Source organism: Ursus arctos, unplaced genomic scaffold (assembly GCF_023065955.2).
Source record: "Ursus arctos isolate Adak ecotype North America unplaced genomic scaffold, UrsArc2.0 scaffold_37, whole genome shotgun sequence".
Classification (NCBI taxonomy): domain Eukaryota; kingdom Metazoa; phylum Chordata; class Mammalia; order Carnivora; family Ursidae; genus Ursus; species Ursus arctos.
In genome coordinates, this window is record NW_026623053.1 from 28,699,794 (window position 1) to 28,727,653 (window position 27,860).

Below are 27,860 nucleotides of genomic sequence, written 5' to 3' on the forward strand. Positions count from 1 at the left end.
ACATTCATACGAGCCCAGGCTGTACTCACAGTCTCTGAGGTTAAAGTCATTTGGCGCCCGCGCGGACCAGAGGCGCATGGTGTTGACGGTGTTATTCATATACCCAGGCACCGGGGTGTCATATGGCAGGGCCAGGACCACCTGTGGGATTAAATTGAAGCAGCTGCTCAGTTTCCCACGTGTGGTGATGTAGGCTGAACAGTGGGCCGGGACACAGCAAGGGATTCTGTGCCTGACTCCATCACCGACTCAGACCGTGGGAGGCCTAAACCAAGATGGAAGGTCCTAGGTCTGGGGGGAGGTGTTCTGAGGGGCCATGTGGAGCCGCATCCCACTGGCGCAATCTGGATGGCTGGAACTATCCAGACTGATGGTCCACTCTGTCTTTCCCATGTGGATTTCCCTTTGTGTCCCTTGCCCTGATCTGAATGCAGCTCGTTCATGTTTCAGTGAAGCTGTTGTTCTGAGAATAATAAAATATGACATGCGAAGTGACAAATGTGAACCTGTTGCCATTACAAAATAGTAATCAGGGTAAGTTTAGTGCAGGTAATTCAGTGATCTGATTTCAAATACCCTGAAAATTAATGGAACAGAAATATATGAAGATAGATTATAGAAGATGTTGAAAATGCTAAGCGAGATTTTTCAAAGTTGCATGAAGAAGAGTTATTTTAGCGGTCTGACAAATCAGCTGATAATTAGCTGAGATGGGTGTAAGGGGGGAGCTTTGGAAAATCTAGCTCGGTCTTTGTGACAGTCATTGAAACAAAGAACAGGAAGATAACTGTATTGCACATGAACTTAAAATTTATGTGGGAAAAGACTCACTTCGATTCGCTGCCTCATCAGTCAAGCTCGAAGGAAGGGGAATGACAGACTGGAGGGTGCTAAGACCATTTCGTGCAATCCACTCACTGTGGACATGAGAGGAATGAGGCTGAGCGAGAAGTGGTTTACCCACAGTCACAGTCAGTGGTAGGGTTGAAACCTACCCAAACCTCTCTAATGTGGTCTGCTGGATTATGAATGAATGAAGCATTAGAGCCTGTATCAGTCAATCACATATAGTCAGTCGTGCTTCCATGAATACCACGACCTCGAAGTCATAAATCACTCTTCTTTAAATACCTTTTACTAGGAAATAAAGGTCTCTGGAGATTTTTAAAGCACATTGTGATCCTTCAGGAAAAGGTGTTCACAGAGTGGGAGTGAGTCTGGGTTCAAAAAAAACTTGTCCCTTGGGGCGCCTGGGTGGCTCAGTCGTTAAGCATCTGCCTCCGGCTCAGGGCGTGATCCCCGCGTTGTGGGATTGAGCCCCACATCAGGCTCCTCCGCTGGGAGCCTGCTTCTTCCTCTCCCACTCCCCCTGCTTGTGTTCCCTCTCTCGCTGTCTCTCTCTCTGTGTCAAATAAATAAATAAAATATTAAAAAAAAAACCAAAAACACAAAACTTGTCCTTCTGACCCTTGAAGTGTAATCGAGGCGTCTGTCCCTTTAGAGAACTTCAGGCGGAACATGCCACCTGGGAGCTCGAGCCCAGCTGAGCCGAGGCTGTGCTTTCTTAGGGATGCTCCCATTGTGATGGGATCTTGAGAGCTAGGAGTAATTACACAGGAGTAATCTTGAATCTCGGGCCCCATCAGCCTGGCTGCTTGCTCTGAGTTACAGGGCCCACAGAGGCTCTTCCTGAGGCTCCTCCTTCACAGGTCCCCCCTCATACCTGTCATTCACAGGCATTGCCCCAGTATGGCACCTGCACTTCTAATTCTCTCTGGTGTCTGTTTCCCAGAGGAGCCGAGCTGACACACGAATGCAATAGATTGCTCGGTGTTTTGGAAGCTGCCCATAGCATGTGCACACCATGCCTGTCCTCATGCTCTCTGACCTCACCAGCTACAGACCTGGGGCTGACTTGGGCAATGGCTTCCAGAAATCCATAAAGTGCTGCACGGCTGGAGGCAGCTTACCTTATATTCCATCTGTTCCATAACCTTGCCTGTGTGGGCACAGAAAAATATCGTCTCTAGCTGCATTTCTGGCTGTATCATGAAAATGTTTAGAGGTGCTCTGTAAATGCAAGGAAGCCCAGCAGTGGGACCCCGTGTAAACAGAATATTTCCAGGACTGATTGTGTAAACTGCACACATTTAGATGGCTCAGAAGTCACTGGGAGTTTTAGACACCAAAACCTGTACCAAATACTCCCTAGTTTAACACCAAATACATGTATGAATTCTTTGGGCCTATTGATTGATTTGTTTGCAGCTCTCCTGACTATATTTGTAACCAACTGCAACTTAGATTGTGTTCTATTGTTTAACCAAATTTAGAAGAAGAGAAACTTATCTTGAAATTACAGTATAGTTTATTCCTTATACTATTACACGATCATGACCTATTTTAGCTTTTAATCTGCTATTTCCTATGTTGAATAAATTCATCCTCAGATAGAAAAATCATTTTTAAATAGTCTTATTTTTCTGAACTGTGAAGAGCTGTACATGGATTAGCAGAATAAATTATCAGTTAAAAAAGTCAACTATAAAATGGGTCTTGGTTCTTCTAAAATAAAATAAAGCATTTATTCATGGGGAATAATCCAAAAACCAACTGAATTTAGCATTACAGTACTGAATTTCACTCACAATTTTGCCAACTGAAAATATTAACTTGCTCTTTACCATTTTCTTTAGCTTTTAAAGAATGGCCAGTGACATATCCTTCCCAGCCTGAGATCATACTTATTAAGCAAATGTCTCAAGTGGAGCCTCCAAAGATTGGACAATGCAGTCTAGTAATTAATAGGGGTTATTTATCAGGAAGTCAGAAGACAGCAGAGCACAAAGCATCACTGGGGGTGGTGAAAAGTGAACTGGTCAGCAACAAAGTAATGCTCAAATCTAGTGATAGGATAAATACCTAGCCATGAATTCAGTCCACTTAGATTGACACAAGCATTATTTCTCTAGAAGTGATTTTGCACAAAATAACAATACACTTTGCAATATTTTCTATTATTTTTCTTGACTTTGCAATGAATGAAAATTTTGGCAATCCTTTCAATAAACACTTTAGTTTTAAAATATGTTCACCTGAGAAGTCCCAAGTAAATGTATCTATGGCAGTGAGGTAAGGAAGGACAATTAAATTTATTTAATCTTGGTATCAAAAGCTGTATATAAAACTGGAGAACTAAGCATACGATTACAGAATTGATTAATCTCTGAACAAGCCAATTGCAAATGACCCTGATAAGTCACTTGACCTTGGGGAAGTCACTTGTCTTTTGGTCTCAGCTCCCTTGTTTCCAAAGAGTGGGTTCACTAAGAGAAGGAACAGATTTATTGATAAAAACATATCCTATTATTCAGTACACAATATACCACCCCACACCATATACACATCCCCTCTATGCTACATAGTCACTGTGCTGTACTATACAAAATACTCAGCACAAGGACATCGTGAATACCTGGGTGTCGACCCATTTGGACCCAGTGTTGGTGTGCTCTACTTTTCCATAGAAGTGCACGGGCAGCATAAACTCAGGCCGGGCCTTCTCCCAGGGGTTTCCATGTCTGAGCCAATCATCTGCCTCTTCTACCTGCAAAAAGGACACGGCTAAGCATTCATTTTTCAGGAAATGTAGACCTTCCATTATCTCAAATCAAATTATATCCAATCAAAAATATCTTTGACTAAATCAATGCAAGAATACTGTTTTGGTAAGAAAGATTATTGATTCTGTCAAACTCAGTTCACCCTTGTTAGAGTATCACAACCTAAGTCAACAACAATCATACTTGTCAATACATATTACAGCATTTAATTCTCATACAATAACCCTGTAGGATAGAACTATGATTTTTCCCTTTTTAAAGATGAGGAAATTGTAACTTGCTCAAAGTCACACAGATAGTAAATGGTACAGCTGAGATTTGACCTTAAGTGTGTGGGTTCTAGGCCTGTGTCTTAACATCTGTGAATACAACTGTCCAGCTTGAGGGACAGAGAGAGGCCATCCAGGGATGTTTATAGTTGGATACCTAGGCATGAAGGCTCTTACATGATGGTTTCTGTCAAGATTCTTTTGCCTAGAATGCACAGACCAGTTAAGAAATACCACTCATAGAAAGCTGTCTCTCTTTAAGATTTTATTCATTTACTTGACAGAGAGAGAGAAAAAGAGAGAGAGAGACTGAGAGCACAAGCAGGGGGAGCGGGAGAGGGAGAAGCAGGCTCCCCACTGAGCAGGGAGCCCGACGCGGGGCTTGATCCCAGGACCCTGACTCAACTGACTGAGCCACCCAAGTGGCCCAACAGCTCTCTTAATAAAGCTTATTTCAGTATACATACAAGACACTATTACATTTTGTAGTCTTTAATCCCTTCAGTAATTTTGATCTGATAATGAACTATTAATTATGGTTCATGTTGAAAATAATATATACTAATACATAAGGAATTTATTTTATTGACAATTTCAATATTTTCCCATGTATTTATGTTAATTTATAACCACATATTTCTCATAAAAAATATTAAAACCATAATTTGTATTTAGGGTATTCCGGACATCAAATGAATTTTGGTTTGCAACAAATAAACATGCCAAAACAAAACCACAAAAAACACATTGGAGAGGGGAGATGTATTTTTAAAGTAAAGACATTATTAGTGAAAGCTTTAAAATACTACACATAAATTACAAATGCAGGGTGCCTGGGTGGCTCAGTCGTTAAGCATCTGCCTTCAGCTCAGGTCATGATGGGAGGGTCCTGGGATGGAGTCCTGCATGGGGCTCCCTGCTCAGCGGGGAGTCTGCTTCTCTCTCTGACCCTCCCCCCACTTGTGTGCTCTTGCTCTCTCTCTTGTTCACTCTTTCTCTCTAAAAAAATAAATAAAATCTTTTAAAAAATGCAGTTGTGTTTTGACAAGAAAGGAGGGGTAAGGGCTTTTAGGACAAAGTACTCTTGTCAAAGAGATTACCCCAAATCTGGTTATTTTACTTATTTGATTTCTCACCTACCCCCTCTTAGAAAACCTAGCTTTAGTTTAAGAAGATTTTGTTTATGAATTATGACACACTGCTGGATATTTCATGACTACCACCTAAATATGAATCCCATGCCTGCCCCAGGCACAGTGTGGAGACAAACACAGCTACTGTCTTTTGAGATAACAAAAGACAAAACACTGATGTCAACAGACAGACAAGGAAATCCACATGCATTTATTCAAACATTGATCATGACTTTATGCAAGAAAGCCAGTGAGCTTCCCATTAACACTAAGTCCCAGCATGGTGGTGAATGAAAAGGGGACTCATAGAAACAACATCTGTAAACTGCAGATCTGGGAGTTAGAGAGACGGGGGAGGCAGGGGGATGCTTCACAGGCAGCGTGAAGCCGAGGCAAGGCTGGAGAGGGGTGTGAGCTCATCAGCTGATCCAACCTTGTGACCATGCAGATTCTCAGGCAGTCTGGGGAGGGGTCTGAAATTCTGCATTTTTAACAAGTCCCCAGGGGCCGCACATAGTGATATGACGAAGTCAGTAACTGCAACTCAAAAGTTAGACTCCTGCTAATCTAGTCAGAAAGAGAACAACAAAAAATAAGATAAACATTTAACACGGAAACGCTGAACTTCATCAGTGGTTACGCTTTAGTGAAGCCAGAGTGCACTAGCTTGTGTTAATAACTAGGAACTCCGCACAAATAAAGGAGAACACCCACAAAGGATCCGAACGCCCTGACTTACAAAGCACTTTCCGTGCTCTTAGGCAAGGGCGGGTGGGGGTTTTCAAATACGGGTCAGCGCGGACACGGCTTGCTGTAACCGGAGGACACTCATTGCAGCACGGGGACTGTTGCAAACACACCTGCACACAGGCCGCGGGACGGGGCAGCGAGGCCGCACGGCTTCCCTCTCAAGCAGCGTGTGCACCGCAGAGCGGGCTTGCCGCCCCCTCCCACGGCCCGACAGGCTGCGTTTGCCCCGGCCAGGGCGGGCAGGGCGACAGGCACCAGCCGGCACAGTACCCGTGGTGCTGTTAACCGGCGCTCTAAGTCTCCCTGCCGCGAGATGGCCGCCTTCCGCGTGCCGGGGACGCTCCGCGGGAAGACGGAGCCCCCGCCGAGTGATGGCCGCCTTCCGCGTGCCGGGGACGCTCCGCGGGAAGACGGAACTGCCGCCGAGTGATGGCCGACGTGCCGGGGACGGTCCGCGGGAAGACGGAGCCCCCGCCGAGTGATGGCCGACGTGCCGGGGACGCTGCGCGGGAAGACGGAGCCCCCGCCGAGTGATGGCCGCCTTCCGCGTGCCGGGGACGCTGCGCGGCAAGACGGAGCCCCCGCCGAGTGATGGCCGACGTGCCCGGGACGCTGCGCGGGAAGACGGAACCGCCGCCGAGTGATGGCCGACGTGCCGGGGACGCTGCGCGGCAAGACGGAGCCCCCGCCGAGTGATGGCCGCCTTCCGCGTGCCCGGGACGCTCCGCGGGAAGACGGAACTGCCGCCGAGTGATGGCCGACGTGCCGGGGACGGTCCGCGGGAAGACGGAGCCCCCGCCGAGTGATGGCCGACGTGCCGGGGACGCTGCGCGGGAAGACGGAACTGCCGCCGAGTGATGACCGACGTGCCCGGGACGCTGCGCGGGAAGACGGAGCCCCCGCCGAGAGATGGCCGACTTCCGCGTGCAGTGGACGCTCGCTGCTCTTCAGGGGGCGTCTCCTCCCGGCCGGCAAGGCAAGGGATCGGATGGGAACTGCCCCCGTCGCCCAAAGCTGGCGTTTCAGGTCCCTGGAGAGACGTCCCATCCCCACCAGCTGGTCTGAGCAGATCAGAGGAGAAAAGAGAAGTGCCCCCCCAGAGCCACGGACGCCGTGCAAAGGCGATGAACGTCTTCTCTACGTCGCTTTCTTCCGAGGAATCCACAAGCGGGGCTGGAGATGCAGATTTCCGCAGAGCCGGGGACCCCCGACGGCACGACACGACCGTGCGCGGCCACGGGAAGGGTGGGGAGCCTGCGTGGCCCGAACACCCCATGAAAGAGAACTGACCCAAAGGGGTGGGTCGGGGAGCGAGGAGCCGGGGCCAGTCGGGCGAGGGGGCAGCCGCACCTGGCCCCTGCCCAGAGCAACCGCTCGACGGAGCCTGTCCTGCAGCCGGCGCAGGAGCAGAGGTGCGCTCGGGGGCTCCGTGAGGCCCGCAGCCTGAGAAATGCTTTCCGCCGCAGCTGTGGGTACACAGGACGTGGAGAACTCGAGAGCAAACCCGCACTGCTTTGCGATGGCACGAATGATGGCACACCGTCTCTGGGGAACCCCAGGAATTCGACAGTGGTAGTAACTAGGGGCTTGCTGGGCAGTGTGAGTTGTGCAGGCTTGGCTCGGGTTCTGAGAGAGGGAGGGTCTCTAGCAGGTACTGTTTGACTCCACGCAGACGCACATGTGACTGTCCAACTTCAGTGCGAGGCTGTTGCAACTGTCTTTCTGTCCTTCTTCCGGGGGCCAATTATTTCATAGAACACTACTGACAAAGTTTCAACAATCCCCATTCGAGTTCATTAATTTTGTTAAGTCAAGAATTTTGGCAATAAAATTATTTTACTTAGGGGGTTCACAATGAACACTTGATTATTGTAAATCTTCCTTGAAGAGAGACTTCAAAAACTACAAGTCCATCAACCTTTAAAAATCTTCGCAGCTCGGGGTGCCTGGCTGGCTCCGTTGGTGGAGTGGGCAACTCTTGTTCTTGGGGTCATGAGTTCAAGCCCCACGTTGGGTGTGGAGCCTACCTAAAAAAAAATCTTTCCAGCTTGTGCCATTTTCTTCAGCAATGATGTATCTGATGGGGGGGGGGGGGCAAGCCCTTCCCTCAAGACGCTCACTGCTTTCCTGGAAGATACTTTTTGTGTTTTATGGAAATAGTTTCTTTTTTAACAGAATGGTGTTAAAATCCTATCCCACTCAACAGTGGATATGGTAAAGAAAACGATGAGTTTTTCTGACTCAGTTTCCAGTCATAGAGTAGCGATGATGGCGAGTGAGATCAGCTTTGGAGACTAGCAAACGTCATGTAGTCTCTGTTTTATATGGACACTAAAAACATACACTTCCTGGGTCTGATGGGAGAGAAAGGGACTGTTTCCTAGAATAAAGGCCTTTGAACAGTAACAAAGTTGGCAGATATGATTTTAAAAGAGTGAACTTTCATTAAATTCTGGGGAAAAAGCACTTGAAAAAAATTTTTTAAAGAGGGATTTGCAGGGTTTCTTTTGAATTTTTCACAGAACAGGAAAGAGACAAGAAAGGAAATCGTTAAACATTCGGGGGTATAATGAGTACCACACAGGATACTTTCAAAGAGTGAGAATGGATACCATGTCTTGTTTGGTCAGAAGGTGTCAAAATGTTGGTCATTCCGGAAATGCTCACTAACCTAGGTTTCTCACAGTGAAACTCTAGGTTCCTTCATTGAGGAAGGGAACCCATTATTTTGTCTGTGTAACTTCTGTGAGTATAACATATGCATTTCTGATGGAATATGAGTCAGCGGAAGAGCAAATATAAGATAGTAAAAGGCACCTGTAATCTCATCTCCCAGAGATAATGACTGTTGAAGCTTTGATGTATTTTTTTCCTAGTGCTTTCTCTTTACCTTTTTGGCTTCTTTTGGATAGGTCATAATATGATCTCATACCTCCTTTTCTCAATGAACATAACTTCCCATTTCATTAAAATTAATAAAAATATGTTAATAACTATATCAATATCATATAATACCACTATTTATTAAATTATCCTCTTTTCTTAGGCAAAATTAAGATTTTACTGAGTGCCTGTCTGCCAGACATTTTATATATATTCATAATGGTTTCGTGCAGCTGGTATCTCCATTGTGCAGATGGGAAAACTGAGGCTCAGAGAGGTCAGGTAACCTAATCAAAGCAACACACCACACAGGGGTAATGACTTGCACTTAGGCCTCAAATTCGAAATGAGATCTCAAGTAGGGCCTACATGGTTTTTTCCACACAATGCTGCCTTCTAATTTATTTAGGGTAACCTAAGATCCATTGGTCCTCAACAAAATTTGGAAGTTTGTCTTTCAATATGTTTGTCTTTCAATATGCAGTCAGTATTCTCCTTCTGAGACTTTTTCCTTAGCCCATTCTCTCATCACATCAAACCTTCTAGTTCCTTCTTCCTGGTTCAGAGAGTGTCAAAATACTGAGGAAGGAGAAGGAGAATGGGGTTGACACTAAGCTTATTCTCATCCTTTCTCTCCCTTGGGATTAGCTCCAGCCTAGGTCCCCCCATCCAATCCGGAGCACTCTGCCTTCTCAGACTGACTCATGGAAATGTGGGAGGGGCACAGAGAATGTGGGCTTTTTAGAAATCGAATCCAGTAACTTTTTGTCAATGATGTGTGTGTGTGTGTAGGGGAAAAAGACAGGGAGAGAGAAAGTCTAAATCACACTTAGCATCAGGGAAGACGACCCACACTAGGGGTGATTGTAGACTCAAAGAATGACCAAAGAGAACAGAAACAAATACCTAAGAATCCAGGTTGGTTATATAAAAATCTGATGAGAGTCATTTGTATTGTGCAAATTTCTGTGGAACACTATGATTATACGTATTAAGTATGTGCCAGATTTATTTGACATAATCGTTGCAAGACTGCCTGCTTGCAACTTATAAAAAAATTAGAACAGTGAACTTACACGTCTTGTAAGATAAGCATATTAAGGAGGGCAAGACTCCGTAGAGACGAAACTACTGAACATGGACCTGGGAGTCTGGGGTATGGACCCATGTTTGCCAGCAGGGCCATCTGAGGTAACTTCACTTCCTAAGAGTCTTGGTTGCCCACCTATAAAACAGCAGCATGTTCCTACCATCAAGTTACAGGGGACAATCAACAGTCAAAAGATGTGCTTCCCATCGTGCGTGCTGCAGAGAACACATGTCACACATTGGAGGGCATCCACAGCCAGGGGCCAGTGGTGAGTATTCTCAGCGTGTTCTCGTGAGTCAGGCACTATGGGCGCTGCTTATGGACCTGGTGCTGAACGATCCTGGCAGGCTCTCTGCTCTTCGGGAGCTCACATCCCAAAGGGGGAAGACTGATAGTTTTCACTGATGACAGTCAAATGCCAGAGATATTAGAAAAGCTCTATGTTAAATGTCTATAAATTATAAGTCACCCAGAATACTACAAAGGAGAAGTATTTTAATAACAAAATTTTGAGAGCTGGGTCACATACCTGCCATCCATCTCGGATCTTCTGATTGAAGATTCCATATTCGTATCGGATGCCATATCCATAGGCTGCAAGCCCCAGGGTTGCCATGGAATCCAAGAAGCAGGCTAAATTAAAGAGAACACAGGCAAAAGGCAGAGTCATCAAGGTTAGTCCAAATTTTATCTTTCTTTAAAAAACATGGCAGCCACAAAACATTTTTTCTCTGAGAAACCACATTTATATTTTAAAACACAGAGACGGCTGTGCAGTGGGTATTAATTGCTTTAAAACAACATTTATATGAATATTATAGAAAAGTTAGAAAATACAACAATGAATACAGAGGAAAACAAACAGCATTTACTATCTCGCCACCTAGAAGTAACACCGCGTATATGTCGGCATTTCATTTGAGAACAGATAAGGAAGCTGGCCTGTCTTAGACATAGCCATTATTGTGTCTGTCACTCACACTGCCCTTTCTAAGGAAAGCTGTTTCTATGGCCCCCTGCTTGAAAAGATGGTCCCAGGAGAGTATAATTTACATGGGACCACCTCACCAACTAGCTGGACATCTGTGGCAGACTCTTTTTCTGGCCAGTGGAATTCTAGTGTTGTTCAGATATCAAGTGGCCATATGCTTCAGGGAGCCTGGGCCAGGAAATGAATCTTGCTTTGGTCTAAGCTTCTAAGCCAATCGTAGTAATTCTATTTCCTTCACCAGTGGTTGGTTTTGGCAAGGGCCCGCAATGACCTACGATCTATTGAGAGGTGCTAGGAAGTCTGCTAGATGCAGTGAAAGATTTCCTTGCTCCTGCCGTTTTTTCTTTTTTCCATGAGAGGAAAGCCAAAAGAACCGCAAAGACCCCGAGTTCTGACAGAGTCATGCTGTTGAATAAACTCATCTTGGAATGGCCCAAATTCTGGACTCCTGGTTTAGTCAGTGATAACACACATCCTTGTTGATTGAACCAATTTTTGTTAGATTTTCTGTTACTTATAGTCAGTAGCATTGATGACAAAGCCCCTGATCCAGAGCAGCCAATCAAAAAGCTGGGCAGGGGCACCTGGTTGGCTCAGTAGGTTAAGCATCTGCCTTCGGCTCAGGTCTGATCTCAGGGTCTTGGGATCAATCCCCACATCTCGGGCTCCCTGCTCAGCTGCTTCTCCCTCTCCCTCTGCCCCTTCTCTCTCTCTCATTCTCTCTCTCTGAAATAAACAAATAAAATCTTTTAAAAAACAAAAAAGGCTTGGCAGGATCTGTGTTGTGGCCAGGTGCAAGCTGAGGGGTTACACCAATCTGATTGTCCTTCTCAGGAATTTGAACTGAGAAATATACAGAAAATGAGGAAATGTACAATAGGATCTAAAACTGGAAAGAACATTTGGAGATCAAACAGAAATGGGATGAGTTAGGTTCACGGTGGGACTCTAAAATGGAGAATCCACAAAGGCCACAGGCCAACGCCTTCAAGTTAATGTAATCTCACCATGGTCTTCCAGTCCCTATGCTCCCGCGGCCTGCCTCTACTCCAGTCCCTGCTCTCTCAGAGCTGTGGCCATTTGTCTTTTCCTGGGTCTTGATCAAATTATTCTTAGAGCCTGACCAGAATGGGGTCTCAACCTTTCTAGTAGGTCAAAGATGAGGCCATCTAATGAGAATCACTCAGCCTTGTTCACCACTTCACTCTTTGACCTCATGAGCCAACTGAAGGAGCCAGGTCATTACTATCAGGCACAGAGTGGGGTTAACCCAGCCAACAAACAGGGCTGGGGCTTGACGTAAATGCAAGGCAGGCTGGTTGTCATTCTTCGAGGTGTGTGCCGTGGTTCCGCTGGTCTTCCCACAGCCTCGCGGAAAGCCTGCTAAACTGCCCGGTCGTTGACTTTACTAGATAGTATCTCTAATACTATAGCAATGTTAGTGCACCTGCAGCAATGCAGTAAGGGTTAAACACCATGAAACACACACAAATGGATTTCCAGTAACTTGAAAGTGTGTGTAAAATTAAGAGATACTGAAAGTATTTCTGAAAAAGAAGAAACAGATTATTTTTCATAGAGAGCAACCTGATAAAGACATGTATGGTGGTACATTTTTATTATTCAATTTAAACTTCACAAGGACACTGTATGTTAATTATACTGGAGTTAAAATAAAAAAATAAATTGCACAAGTAATACATCCTCATTGTAAAAAACATTGAAACATTACAGACAGGGTGAGCATCCCCAATTTTGCGCTCCTCTCTAGGGGAGATCAGAGGGGGCCGTTTAGTATTTCAAATTCTAGACTTTTTTCCCTATGGATCTACACACATACTTACAGAAAATATTTAATTTTTAGAAAAATAAATAGTATCACACTGGGTTGCTTTTAGTACCACTTGCTTCCCCTTCCCCCTCAGAGGTCTATCCAGACAAGCACATAGGGGTCCACTGTATTGTGTTTACTCTTTTACTGCATAGTTTTCTGCAGCACGCATGTTCCAATAGTTATTCACCTATGCTTAGATCAAGGGATGTTAGGTTATTTCTAATATTTTGCCTTAACAGACAATACTGTAATGATTTTTTCACATGCCTCCTTGTGCATGTGTTGAGTATATCTTTAAATATCAGGAAGTAGAATTGCTTGGTCACAGGGAAGCATATTTTTAATTTAATGGAGTTGGTATTATCTTTTTAATGTTTTCCTTTACATTTGTTGAAAAATCATTTCCTAGATAAAGCACTCAAATTGCATCCATACAAAAGGTATTAATGGACTAAATCATAGCAATAATATAGTAAGTGTATCATTGCCTACCAGTCGATCAGAAAGCAGACTGTCAAGGGCACAAGACAACAACACTATGGTGAAACAACTCAGGTCACACCTCACAAGGGTGTGAAGTGAGCAGCTGTGGACAAATAACAATGAAGGAAAGGGGCCACTTTGGAAACCCTGACGTGCACAGGAAGGAGCTGGTTAACTTTAGGGTTTTAAGCAACGTCTCCAAGGGTTTTAAGCAACGTCTCTTTGGTTCAAGTTCCCTTCTCTGCTCTTTGTGTAGAACTGATCAAACCATAGTGCAAACTCAAAGACAAAGACATCTGCAGCTGGGTCACACCTTGCACTCCTCCTAGAGAGCCTGTCTGGTTCTTCCATGCATGGGCACGGACAGCATCTGAGAAGCTGGCAACTGGCGAGACAACACATCACACCCTCACGATGGCACTTACCAGCAAGCCTGCCAAGACCGCCATTGCCAAGCCCGGCATCCTCCTCAATTTCTTCCAACTCCTCCATATCCAGTCCAAGCTAGAGACAAAAGGACAGCAACATTGGATGCAGACACAAATGCAGGCCGTTTCAGGAAGCACGGTCACTTCCTCCATCTCTGGGTCGGCCAGGCAGGGCCCTCTGTGGACTCAACTGTCAGCTCCCTCGGAATGTTCTGGCATCAGAGGCTGGTGGCTGCAGATGCAAACCATACGAGATGGCCCAGCAGCAGCGTGGGAAGAAGTGTGGGTTCTAAAGGTCCATTACTGGCTTTGTTACTTCTTAGCTCTCTGACTCCGGGCAACATAAATCTCCTTATGCATCTCCTCTCTCATTTAAAAAAAATGAGGATAACAGTATCTGCCTGATTTAGGGCTGTTATGAATTAAATGAGCTTATACAAACAAAGCATTTAGAATTACCCCAAACAGATATTTCTCAATAAATGTGAGCTATTACTATTTCTTAAAATTATTATTATTATTTTTTTGTGCCATAGGGGTAAAATCTCAGGGACGGTCCAGCACCACACTGACACTAATCGGGCTGAAGGATTTTGAAAACTATCAAGAAGTATGAGGTCAGACTTTCTGGGATGGACTAAAGTTCATCTTTTCATGACCACAACATATTTACTCAGTAGGGTCAATGGTTGTTAACCCAAAACCAGTTACTAAGTCACTGCCCATGAGGACTGGGACCAGATAGCAGCCCAGGAAACAGCTCTGAGGGCCAGATGGACGAGGGCGAAAATCCTCTACTTTTCTCTAAGGTGGGCAAAAGACTATGGGAGGCCAATGAACATCTGTGACCTTGGTGATGGATAGAACTGGCGGCCAGCCAGCTCCCTGCCCCCCAAGCGTTCGGCTCGCACAGCCAGAGGCCACTGGCACCAGTGTGGGCTCCTGTCAGGGCTGTGCGGTCCTGGAGATCACTTTGGGCTGTTCATCTAACAATGAGGAAACCGATGGCTAGATAAATTAAATGACCTCTCCTTTGTTGACTAGATAGTAATCTAGCCCATGCTTGGCTAACAATGGTTTGTTGTGAAAATGACTGTATTCTTATCTGAAAGTGATGCAAGCCATTAAATTAGACATCATTTAAAAATGGGAACATAATTTACACATGTACAAACATCCATGTCGATCAGAACCACGCTTGAAGTTGATGCCCCAGTTGCCAGCTACTTGGATCCCCCCCTTACACCAAAAGTGGCTTTCCCACACGAGTCCTGATAACTCAGTCGTCTGAGAGTTCAAAAATGGCTTTGCCTCCGTTTATCTTTGAAGGGGCTTTCAAATGTGCTCCCTGGTGACTAGAGTTTCCGGGGTCCTTGTGCAAGCCAACAACACAATGTCCGGGGGTCCTTGTGCAAGCCAACAACACAATGGGGAAGCAACTCAGGTAATGTCACATGACTACGTGAATCGAGGAGCTGTGAACAAGTAACAGTGAAGAAGAGGCCACTTTGGAAACCCTTCAGTGCTCATGCTAACACCCAGGGTTTCTCCAGTTCTAAACACGGAGTCTGAAGTAGGCTGCACACCTTGAGGACGTGGACCGGGGTTACTTCACCCACCTGGTTAGATGCCAGGCCAGGGAGGTGTATTACTTTCACCTGATAGCGGGGGAGGCAAAGACAAGGGAAACGGAGGGGAGCTGCAATGATTCTTTTAGAGAAAATACCTAACCGCCATGAAGGAAACCAGCCCTTCGTGACAGCAGCTGGCCACACGAGACAATCCCAGGCCCAGGAAAAGGAGCAGTTTCAATGGTCTCTCATTTAGAACGTGTCTTTGCAAATACACATGGCTCCTTGCAGTCACATGAAAAGGATTAAGAACTATTTGTTTTTTGGCCCGGAGATCCCTGAAGCTCAGGGGAGAAACAGTTAAATATGTTCTGTAAAAACAAATTAGCATATTAAGTTTAAGACCTGGAGCTCCTCATTTAAGGAGGAAGTGTATTTTACATCTCATTAAGCAGTAAAGGAAGTATGTCGATGTAATTTTAAAAACTTATTATTTATACATGTTGCCTTGATATATGAATAAGAGTCAAACTTTGATCATTTTTAAAACTAGATAGGAGGGGGGCTTGGCTGGCTCAGTTGGTGGAGTGGGTGACTCTTGATCTCGGGCTTGTGAGTTCGAGCCCCATGCTGGGTGCAGAGATTACTTAAAAATAAGTTCTTTTAACAAAAAACAAAAGTAGATGGGAGCCCAAAGGAAAACTTGTGATTCTGATAGTAGGGACTCAGGTACATTTAAAAGGCTTGTTCAGAGGCTAATTCCTAACATGTAATTTGCTAGGGAAAGCTGTCAAAAACTGATTGCAGGGGCGTCTGGGTGGCGCAGTCGTTAAGCATCTGCCTTTGGCTCAGGGCGTGATCCCAGCGTTCTGGGATCGAGGCCCACATCAGGCTCCTCCGCTGGGAGCCTGCTTCTTCCTCTCCCGCTCCCCCTGCTTGTGTTCCCTCTCTCGCTGGCTGTCTCTATCTCTGTCGAATGAATAAATAAAATCTTTAAAAAAAAACCAAAAAACTGATTGCAGAAGAAAATTCTCTTGAGGTAAAACCAGTTCTCTTAGTTTCTCTCTCTCTTTTTTTTTTTTTAATTTTATTTATTTATTCGACAGAGATAGAGACAGCCAATGAGAGAGGGAACACAAGCAGGGGGAGTGGGAGAGGAAGAAGCAGGCTCATAGCGGAGGAGCCTGATGTGGGGCTCGATCCCATAACGCCGGGATCACGCCCTGAGCCGAAGGCAGACGCTTAACCGCTGTGCCACCCAGGCGCCCCTCTAACTTAGTTTCTCTTAAACCAGAGATCTCCACTAGTTTATATTTCTAATTGTAATAGCCATTGGTAAGAAGCAATTTTTCATCCTGTTTTTTTTTTTTTTGGTGCTACATTCCCAAGGTTCCTGAATTGAACTCGAAATTTAAGGGGAGAGAATGAAAGAAATATGGAGACAACGTACCTGGTAAATGGCCTCGTCACAGGCATTCTGCAGGCCAAGGTTGATCATGGTGTTCTGTAATGTTCGGCCCATGTAAAATTCCAAAGAGAGGTAATAAACCCTCTGAAACAAAGAGAGGTCATGTCAGTGCTGTAAGGCCAACATAAAAACACAAAAGGTCACCAATGAGAAACAAACAGGAGAGACTAAGACAGGTTCAAATGAGACTCTCGAAGATGGATGAAAGGCTGAATACAAGCAATACTGACAACTGGCTTTGAGAAAAACCATTTTAATACCCATTTTTGGCAAAGTAGTTTTTAACCCCAGGGAGGAAAAAAAAGCAAACTCATCCAACTAATTAGATTCAATGTTTTTTGTGTGTGTTTCCTCCCTGTTCCTGAGCCTCATGAATTAAGCATATGTTTTGGACAAAGAGAAGTCAGACTGCCATAGCTCATCACCCATTTGTAACATATTTATATGAGTCAGGTGGGTTTGACTGTGATATCTCAACTCCTCCAGAAACGTGTAACTCCTTCAAGATACACACAGTGGCTAGAACATAGCCAGGGTGTCTGATTGCTACAAGCAATAGTATAGCTAATTATTCTAGAATAAAATCATTCTAGAAAGGCTGTGGTCTGGCAATAACAAAAGACTACCTCAGGTTTATTGGTGTTTGTTCTTGATGAAATGGGAACTTTCTCTATCAACTTAGCAACTGTTTGCCTTTGACATAAAGCCAGGTAAATACTATTTGAGATGAAAGTGAAAGGTGCCAAGGTCAGAGTTGCCCAAAACCTTTCAAAATACAAGCTAAGTTTACTAAGTAAAAAAAAAATAACGAAGATCAGTAACTTCATCAACCCCTTTCACAATACCTTACTTCCCATATCACTTCCCCTTTTCTTTTCCACCAAACATGAAACAACAAACATCTATAAATGCATCAATATAAAGTCACTTCAAATTTTAGGGATTCCTTCATTACCCAATAGGAAGAAAGCAAAAGAAAACTATTTGGTCCACCCCAAAATATAAAAAGAATATAGCTCACTATCACAAATGCATATTATAATATTTAACTCATTAGTTACACATATATATTTAAAAATATTATATGAAAACGTCAACGTAGAATTTTCACTTTTTCCCATTTTCATCTTATGAAACAACTGAATTCTAAGTGTTCCCACAGATTGTCAACAACCATATCTTAGTGGGTCATATAACATGATTTTCCAGAGCATATCCTCATTATATTTATCCAAGGTGTTTGAATATCTATAATGCTGTCATTAAGGCCCTCATCAGCTTATTAGCTGCCTCTGTCTGAGTCAGGAAAAGGTATCTTTTCTGAGGGGGAAACAGGCCAAAGAGGTGTACGACCCCACTCCCCTCCATGGATACGCCCCTGCATACGAGGCTACTGCGTCAGAGGAAAGACTATCTCCAGCCACAAGCCACGTTTACGTAACATCAGGGCAGTCTCTCCCATTCTTCTCTATGTATCCATGATCTCAATAATAAAACCACTATGCATTGCTCGTTTATGTTTTAGAGGGTTATAAAAAGCTTGTTTGTAAATACAGTATATGTTCCCAACACTTGCAGTTGTGAGTTCACACCCCCAGATGACTACATCTGTGTTAAATTTCTTTGCTTCCCTTTTTTTTTAAAAAAAGGTTTTGTTTACATATTTTAGAGAGGGAGAGAGAGCCAGCAAGGGGGAGGTTGGCAGGGGAAAGGGACAACCAGACTCCTTGCTGAGCACCGAGCCCCACATCAAGAGTCGGGGGCCTGGACCTCACAACCCTGAGATCACGACCTGAGCAGAAATCAAGAGTGGGACACTTAAACGACTGAGCCGCCCAGGTGCCCCTCTTTGCTTCCCTTTTAGTGATTCCAAATTATCATGGACTTCACACATTTTAGGACATTTCAAGATCTTCCTAAAAAATGTTCTTGCTTAAAATAAAGTAATTGAAAAAGTACCTCATTACATGATAGGCTTTACAAATGCATGAATTTAAGGTGATTTCCTATTTTCACTTAAATAATTTTTTGGGAGGGAAACCTCACCTCATATTTGGAGATATACAAGACCTTGAAAAACTGACATACTCTATCTTCTAAGTCAATGATCTCTAAACACTTAAAACATACTCCTGGTAGTAAAATATTTGAACATCTCCAACACACCTTATAAATCACGTGCCTGCACTACTATTACTGATATTTTATGTGTATTTTACATAAAGCGAACATCTTCAAAAGGCCTGTAAAGATAACGAAGACATAACAATAACCAGTATTTAAAAATAATGTTATTTTTTCAGAGGCCCCAAGTACTTCTGGGAAGACCTATGAACAGGTGACAACACAATTGTGATTTGTAGGACAGGCAAGAGTTGAGCATGGAGATACATGAAGGGGGGGAGGGCATCCCAATGACAGGTGCATTTTGAGCAGAGGCCCAGAAGTGGGGAGTACAGGACATGGACAGGAACAGCAGATTGGTTTGGTGGGAGAGCAAGGTGAGCCCAGGAGGGTAACGGGAGATAGGATAGGAGGGACAGGTTCACCTGAACTGAGAAGGGCCTTCAATGTATGCCTGTGACAAGCAGTGGGCGCCATGATATCTGAACAGAGGGCAAGATGTGTTGCTTTAGGAAGCTTAATTGGACCACAGCACACGGAAGGAGATGGGATTGCATACCCAAATGGCTTCCGGAGCCAGGCAGAGAAAATAAATGTGTAATGGGAGTCACATGAAGCAATGAGGAGTCCTGGGCCAAGTACTGGTGTGTATGTGTCCTGCTTGAGGGCACTGAAAATTTAACTGCTTAAAGGTGTCTTGCTGGCCAAATGAAACACAACAGCTAGCCCATATTCGGCTGCATGATGCCAGCATTACCGCCTGTGGGAAGCAAGGTTACCACATAGGGGTCTACTTCATACACCCGTAGCATGGGCCTCCAGCGCAGAGGAGGGAGAATGTAAGAGAGTGGGTAATTTCAAGAGAACCCACAGGAACCAACAGGATTTGGCAACTTGCTGAATGGGGAATACAGGAGGAAATCAAAGGTGAGACTCACGTTTTGTGTCCGGGTGACTGTCAGGATGGCAATGCCATTAAAATTACAAACAGAAGATAGGCCAGGATTCAGACAGGTGATGATTTGAGTTTGAGTTCACTGAGCACTCAGAGATGTAGGAATGGAGTTTGAAAAGGAATTCACGCTGGAGGTCCAGGTCTGGGATTCATCTGTACAGTTACCAGAGAACAGGGGCGATGGGAGGAAAGCTTGGACGCACTTACGGGCTCCACTCTGCGTTCTAATGAGGGCAGGGACCTTCTGCTTAGGGGAACAACTGCCACAGAGGAGATCCTTTGTTAATGTGTGGAATGAATCTTGTTCGCTGTTCTAACCCCGGCGTATCACCGTCAGAATACCTGGTTTACACCTGCACTCAGGCAGGAAAGTGCTGTCCAGTGAAAAACTAGCCAGAGGACAGGAGAACAATAAAGTACCAGATAAGCCAAGGGAGGAGAGACACACGAGGTGAGCAAATTCTATGGTGCTAGAGGCTATGGAGGGGTGTGTGTGTGGGGGGGGTGCGGGTGGGTTTTAAAATAGGGCTCATCCTCTCACTCTCCAGTTTAGAAGCTTAAAAAAATTATTTTTAATGGGAGGTGTAGTCCCTTCTATGCAAATAAAGAAGATAGAGTAAATATAAGTATACACCAAGTGTTTTCTACGATTATATTTTAGCAGTCGCCACCTTTGGGTAGAGGCTTAGGCCTCTGGGCTGCAGAAGCATTTGAAAGCTTTGTAACAGCTGTAGTTTCTTATTACAAGAACTTTCTTTTGCTCACGGGTTCTTTGGACTAGTCTTCCCCCCCCCATGTTTTTACATATTAAAATATTCCTAATAGATGTTTATATGCATTTCCCACTGCCTCCTGGATATATCTTTCACCCTTTCCAATACGGCCCCAGCCAGTTTTTCCAGTTTCTTCTTCCAATACATTCTCACACCCACGTTGCTCTCCACAACACAATACCTCTCCCTGCCGGGTCCTTTCCAGCCTCCCCCGCCCGCCCCTTCCCAGATTGGCCAGGTGGAAATCGTGTCCCTCTGTGCGCACAAAAGCTCCCTAAGGAACCTCGCACTCCAGCCCCCGAGCAGTGGATAGGGGTGGTCTGTGCACAGCCTTGCCCAGCTGCTCCTGGGGTGGGTCTTAGAGTCAGGGCATGTCCTGGCCGTCGGCCCCCACCCCGCAGGAAACAAGGAAGTGCAGGAGCGCCACACGCCACTCGCCGCAACTAGTGGGAGTGACGGGGCGGAGCTCTGACTGCGGGGCGGGACCTCTGCCCCTCCCTCCTCAGCTCGCGCAGACCGCACGAGAAGCCCGGGTCACGCACGCATCCCCCAGGCCAGCCCCTGCCAAGGATCTGGGGGCAGTGCGGCACCTTCGTTCGACTGATTCTTCTTTCCTGCCCCCCCCAAGTCCCCGCTCTCAGTACCATTTGACGGCGTCTGTTTGTCTCCCGTCCCTAAACTCTGAACTTAGCCCGAGCGCGGCTGCCGTCGGTTCTGCTCGGGGCCGAGCGGCCTAGAACTGTGCCCGGCGTGCACACCGGAGGCGCCCCGGACCCCTGCCCATGCTGACGGAGGTGCTCCCGCGTGTGTGAAATCAGCGGACAGGCGAGCGGGCCGGGCGTCCGCCCCCCAGGCGCCCCAGGAGCCCAGGGCTCGGCGGCTCGGGTGGGGCTGGGGTCGGCCCGGGGCGGCCCACCGCGCCCGACACGTGGGCCTTCGGGGACCGTCGCCCGCGGGAGCGCGGCGGGGCAAGGACGCGGTGGGGAGGGCCCCGCGGCCGGTACCTTGGGGCACTTCTCGTAGTAGTGCTGCTGCGTGCGGATCCAGCGGCCCACCAGGTGGTCGCGCACCGTGTGCGCCAGCGCGAAGAAGTAGTCGCGGGGCGTGGCCACGTTGCGGTCCTTGACCAGCGTGAAGTGCAGGTGCCGGTTGAAGCCCTTCTTCAGCTCGGCCACGTTCTCCACGCCCACGATCCCGCGGATGCTGATCTGCCGCCGCTTCTCCTGGTCCGTCAGGGGCTTGGCCATGGCGGCGGCGGGCAGCGCGGCAGCGGGACTAGCGGCCCGGGCGCCGGACGCAGGGCAGGGGCGGAGCGGGCTCCGCGCCGCCGCTTTTGAGTCGGAGGAAAGTTTGGGGTCCGCCCCTGGGCGCGGCGCCGCCCGGCTCCGGCTCGCCCGCGGTGGAGGGGCGGGGGGAGGGCCTGGCTCGCCCCGGGCTCCGGGCCGCCGAGGCGGGGGCGGGGGGCGCGCGGGGCCGAGCCCTCGGGCCGTCCGAGGTGGCGCCTGCGGCCGTCACGTGGCCGGATCTGCGAGTCCCGCCCGCGGCCGGGGAGGCCCCGAGCCCGGAGGACGGCTGCGCGGAGCCGGGCTTCTGCCGCCGGCCGTGTGGTCGCGCTTCCCCCGGGAAGGGTCCCGCCGTGCGCACCTGTCGGGAGCCGCGCGCTCGCCCTTCAGCCGTGCCGCCCTTGTCGGCCCTCGGCGCGGTCCCGCCCTGGCTCCCAGACCTCAGGAGGAGATCCGGGTGCCTCCTGCCTTCGGTTATTTTCCCGGACTCGCGTGTCCTGACTGCTCACACCGGTCCCCCGTCTGCCCTCCGGAGCGCCCGACCGCCCAGCTGGAGAGGCGACTTGGCCCGAGTCGGAAGGTCCTGAGTCGGATCTCCGATTTACAGGGAGCCGGAGGAGAGCTTTAGAGGGCCTGTTCACCGACTTGCAACTGATGAGGTGCCGGCAGGGTCGAGGTCAGGAATTACCCTTTGGAAGGAAGGTGGGGTGGAGTAGGGAGAAAAGAGAAGGGTAGGTGCGGGCAAGTGCGGGGGAAACTCACGGAGCCGGTTGCCTCGTTTACATAAAACAAAGCAGTCCGGCTTCATCTGCAGTCCGGGCTCCCTCAGCGTCGGTGGGGTGTGTGTGTGTGTGTGTGTGCGCGCGCCAAAGGCAGACACGTGGTATCTTAGGATGTGGGAGGCTTTTTCTTCTTCAATAAAGGGTAATATTAATCTATCAGACTGTTAGAAACAGCCCATGGCCGGAATTGCCAGCCCTGCCAGCAACGACTTGTGGTATTCCTGGTTCTCAAGGACCGCTCCCCGTGGGCTCTGTGATGACACGTCGCTTAGGAAGAGCTGAACAAACTGTCCAGACCTCCCAGGACAAGTCTAAGTCGCCCGTTGTCGGAAAAGAACCTTGGGAAAGTGTGTTAGTCCGGGTCTTCAGAGAAGCAGATGCTAAGACATGATTAAACGTGCAAAGATTTTTATCAGGGCAAATACCTGAGGGAGAGAAAACAGAGAAGCAGCCAAGTTAGCCTGGGAGAGCATCGCACCGTCCCAGGCTGCCCTGCCGTTCCAGGAGGAACCAGCAAGGCCACCGGGCTGTTCTGGAGCCAAAGTCAACCGTCAGAGGTGTCCCCATGGTCTCTGAGTCATCAGTGGGAGCACGCCCTGGAGGTGTGACCTCCGCACTCCTCAGCAAGGGCGTCTGGGGCCCTTGGTCACCATGCTCCCTGCAGTCCGAGGTCTCTGAGCCCTGTTCTGGTGGCCACCACAGAAAGATAAACATAGCTTAACATAGATAAACATAGGTTAACATAGGTTAAACACAGGTTAACATAGGTTAACATAGAGAAACTAGGTTAACAGGCACTGTATTTCAAGGAAGAGCTTATTGTGTTGGCGTACCATCTTTGGGTTCATCAGAACCACAATGAGCATTTCCGGAGGGCTCTGGCTAGGCGCTCGATGTGCGTTCCCTCATGTAACCCTCTCACCAGCTCTGTGGGCAAGTTGTAGTTTTCTTCCCATCTGATGGGGAGACCGAGGCTTAGAGAAGGTAAGTAGCTTGCTCAAGGTCACGTGAGGAAGGGGCTCACGAGGTTTTCAGATCTCTGCATGTTGCTGTCCCTCTTCTGAAACGGCTTGGGATCTGTTTTGTAAGCCTGAGTTCTGACTGCGCCTCAGCTGACCTATTTACCCTATCCGTTTGGTTTGTTTCGTACGGTCCCCTGGCCTTTTGACCTACTTCCAATCAGTTTTGAAATGCAGGGAAGTGTCAGCAGTCCGACGTGGCCCCACATCAGGTCACTTGCGCTCTGGAGACCAGCAGTGTGAAAGGTGAGCTGAGGTTCATGTTCAGTGAGCGTATGTAAGTACATTCCACTCCGTGTATTTAATGAACTAAGGTGACTGCCTAGGCTCTGTTGTTTTAAATATTTAGTAAGATGACTGAGAGCCCAGATTTATTATACTGCTGAATGCCCTTAGAATCTGGAGATGGCACGGCTGACCGAATTGCCATCTCTGTAATTGGCTGTGACTGTGACCATTCACGTGTTACCTGACTATATTTGGCTTATCTTGAAGCAAGTGAGTGTTTCTGGCACTTTCAGGTCCTGTCATATTTGATTTGCGCATTAATACAGTAGTTTGGCTCGTTAGGTGTGGTCCAATGGGAGTTCCCAAAAAGCCAGAAATATTTAACAACCTGTCTTTCCCCGTCCATCACATCACTGATGGTCTTAATATGCCTGGTGTGGAGTATGTTGAGACTGGAGAATCACTTAGTGCCTCAGTGTCGACTGCTGCAAAATCAGGCTGAAGCTCTCTGTCCTATTCACTCCACAAGACGGCTAAGCTCAAAGGAGGGTTGCCTGGAGAGATGCTAGGATATGTTATAAGTGCTCTTAAGATGTAAACTTTGGGTTTGGGATTATGTTTTGAAATATTAGTCAATATTTTAATGTTCTCCCTTGAGGAGCCGGTCTAGCACTTGGGCTTAGAATGTCTGAGGAAAGACAGGAGCCTTCCTGGTTTGGGACTGTTGGCCTAGGTTAACATTTGGGAGATGTATGAAAAGTAAGGGCCAAGGGGCTGAGGAGACGGGGGCAGGAGTGAGAAGATGACATGACAGGTGTGGGGGGAATAACGATGTCACTGGCCTTGCAGCGAGGAGCCTGGAGCCTGCTTTTCCGGGGAGGCAGCAGAAACCCCAGGTAGCCTGAGTCTGTGAAAGCAGCCCGAGGTTGCTCTGCTTCCTTGAAAGATCCGGGGAGGTGGTGGGACCGCGTAAGGAGGAAGTGGCTGCTTGGAGACTCCAGCAGTCAGCGCTTAGACTTGTTCACAAAGACTCCTCACCCCCAAGGAGCCATTGGCTGAAGACTGGGTGTGAAGCTGACTCAGAGAATCCCCAAGGGGAGAGATGTCAAGGCCTGAGGCTTCCATCCCCCACCCCTTCCATGGTGGCTTGGTCTCCAAATGAATGGACCGATTGACTGAGATCACATTTTCCCCCTTCTGGAGGAACGAGGGCTCAAATTAGAAATTAAGCTGATACATGAAAAATAAAGCTGCATTTTTTGCACAACTGGTTCGTATGCTGCTTTTGTTTGCTTTAGCCTCTGGTATTACTGCTAATGCAACAATGCATGTTTCAGAAAAAGCTTTAGCTTGTTATGGGAACTAATGAGAAGATGAATTCTGAGAAAATTTTGCAAAGACATATGAACAAATCTTGACAAATGAAGGGAAGTGAGAAATGTGCTAAGCACAGGGTTTCAGCAGATAATCGTGATGCAACATGCCCTAGAGACAACATCCCAGTAACCTTGTCTCAGGCCCTTGGTCATGCAGACACCTAAGTGAGCACATTTTGACTTCCCCTTTGCGTGTGATTAATTGTAAGCATTAAGCATATAAAGCATAAACCATAAAAAACAAACTGTGGTTCCCTGAAAAGCTGTGGTTCTCCTATACAAGTTTTATTGGTTTTTAGAATTTTCTTTAGGGAATAAATCTAAGGAATCACCAACACAGGTTCTCAGACGCCAAATACTTACTTTAACATTTCTGATCTGCTTAATTACCAACCTTTAAAGCTCTAATCAGTAAGGTGTTGAGATACTGAGGGCTTAAAACATATAACACAGAGGAAAATAGTTTCCTTTTCACTTAATGTTTTCAAGGATGGAGCCTGGGAGTTGGGATGATGTATTAAAAGCTATTCTCAAACACAAATGCAGGGCTCTTCTTTTGCATGTCTTGTTGTCTTAGATGGATTGTACTTCATAAAGCGTAGTTTTGCAGAGCAAAATCTATCTCTGTTTTCATTTTCAATATTTCTAATTTATTGATTTATTTGAAAAATATTTGTGCAGTGCCTACTATGTATCCAGCATTGGGCTGGGCACTTGAGATACATCAGTGAATGGAACTGACTGTAGAGTAGCCAGATACATTGTTTCCCTGGTCTTCTGTTTTCTGGGGACTACCTCCCTCTCTTTATTTTCCCCTCACCCTTTTATATTTGTCTATATACGTATTATGGGGGTGGTCATTTGATGACCTGACCTGGTTTTACAACCAAGACTACAGGATTCCCCTGTGGTCATGTCCCAGATGAAAGAAGGACCTGGAAGTATTGGCCAACTTGGAAAGTTAACAAAGTAATCATCGAATGAGTACCCCCTGTATACAAGGTATGGTGTTCACTGCTAATAGTATAAAAAAAATAATGGTCACGGGTCTCTGCCTTACCAAAAACTTTTAAACTATGTTAAGGTACCACAGTCAAATGAAAATACAATGTAGGGACTGCCTGGGTAGCTCAGTTGGTTAAGCATCTGACTCTTGATGTCTGCTCGGGTCATGATCTTAGGGTGGTGAGATTGAGCCCCGGGTGGGGCTCCATGCTGGGCAAGGAGGCTGCCTAAGATTCTCTCTGTCCCTTTCCCTCTTCCCCTCTCCTCACTCTCTCCTTAAAAGAGAGAGAGAAAGACAGAAAGGGAGAGAAAGAGAAAGAAAGAGAGAGAGAGAAAGAGAGAGAAAAAGAAAGAGAGAAAGAGAGAGAGAGAGAGAAAGAAGGAAAGAAAGAAAAGAAAAGAACATACAAGGCAGAACATACTAAAGGAAAAAAATAATTAGCCCAGATCTTAAGTGCTATCTAAGTTCACAGGAAGGAAAGAGCAACTTGTCTTTGTCTTGAAGTCAAATGACAACAGCTGATTCTCCTGTTTCTCTTACTTCCTGGAAGTTCTATGTCCTCCTCCACCCTCTTGAATGATAGTATCTTAGTCATGGAATCATAATACACTTCCAGTTTAAGATGAAAACACGAAGCTTCACTTCACTCATAATTTTCATTACGAGTCATCTTCTATGTTTTTGAGGATAAGCTTTAGTGTGAGAACTGCAGAGACACGCTCATACCAGCAGGTGGAGGAATTTGCCATTTGAACTTGACATCTCAGGTTATCCAGTGTTTAGGCAAGGTGGTGATTGCAATTTTAATTACTGCTTTATTTCTCTTTCTTTGTTCCAGATATTTACGCACCAAAACACCCTGAAAAAGATACCCATAATCCGAGGAAGATAAATCGAAATTGATTATTTTTATCACTCCAGCCAGAGCATAGATGGCACTTTCTCCCTTTCAGAATCTTAGATGTAAAATACTGAAATGTAAAGAAATAATTTATTCTGAGACAGAATATTGGAGAAGTCTTAAAATTAAAAAAAAAAGCACGGGATCTTAACTTTTTTTTTTTTTAGATTTTATTTATTTGTTTGTTTGTTTATTTGACAGAGAGAGAGCACAAGCAGGGGGAGAGCGGCGGAGGGAGAGGGACAAGCAGACTCCCTGCTGAGCAGGGAGACTCATTCCCTGGACCCTGAGATCATGACCTGAGCTGAACGCAGACATTTAACTGACTGAGCCGCCCAGGTGCCCTTGGGATCTTAACATTCTTATGCTAGGTTTAGAACACGCTCAGAGTTGGGTGTGCCAGTGGGCTTCCCAGCCAAGCATGAGTTTATAGGCTTAGAATAGCAGAGTAGCGGGGTCTCCACTGCTCACTCACAGGTTTCCGAGCCCATCTGGGCATGTCCGAACCGGTGAAACAGGCCTGAGTGAAGCCAATGTGCCCAGGGGAGGTTGAAGTCACCTGGGAGGAAGTCAAGTCATGCCCATTGTGGGGTTTAGGTGTACATGAGCCTGTCTAGCAAGCTGTGGGTGGCTGGTGAGGTCTGAGGAGCTTCCTGGGTGATGACTCAGCCTGAGGCCAGAAGGAGTCTGCTGATAAGCTTGAGCCCGGAGGAAGCCTTCGCTCTCGGAGGGGAGCGGTGGGTCTGACGGGGCATCGTTGCCCCTTCTTGATTGTGCTCTCTAGTCTAGCCGCTTAGAAGCATGTGCTTCGGGGGGACATCGAGGGCTGTCAGTAAAAACGGAATGAGTTTTCACACTAAGTTTTACAAAAAAGTACTCAGATCCCAGGA

The 27,860-nt window shown here is 46.6% G+C and overlaps 1 protein-coding gene across 1 annotated transcript in view; it reads right to left on the reverse strand.

Moving 5' to 3' along the window:
• Positions 1–21,777, reverse strand: part of PYGL (glycogen phosphorylase L) — a 40,581-nt gene extending 18,804 nt beyond the window's left edge. Inside the window, exons 1-6 of the mRNA XM_026513718.4 lie at positions 21,380–21,777; positions 16,506–16,607; positions 13,482–13,560; positions 10,278–10,381; positions 3,476–3,607; positions 30–141 (exon numbers count right to left, since the gene is read on the reverse strand). Coding sequence (XP_026369503.1) covers positions 30–141; positions 3,476–3,607; positions 10,278–10,381; positions 13,482–13,560; positions 16,506–16,607; positions 21,380–21,622 — 772 coding nt within the window. The 5' untranslated portion in view covers positions 21,623–21,777. The remainder of the gene's footprint in view (positions 1–29; positions 142–3,475; positions 3,608–10,277; positions 10,382–13,481; positions 13,561–16,505; positions 16,608–21,379) is intronic.
• Between the last annotated feature and the right edge of the window lie 6,083 nt (positions 21,778–27,860).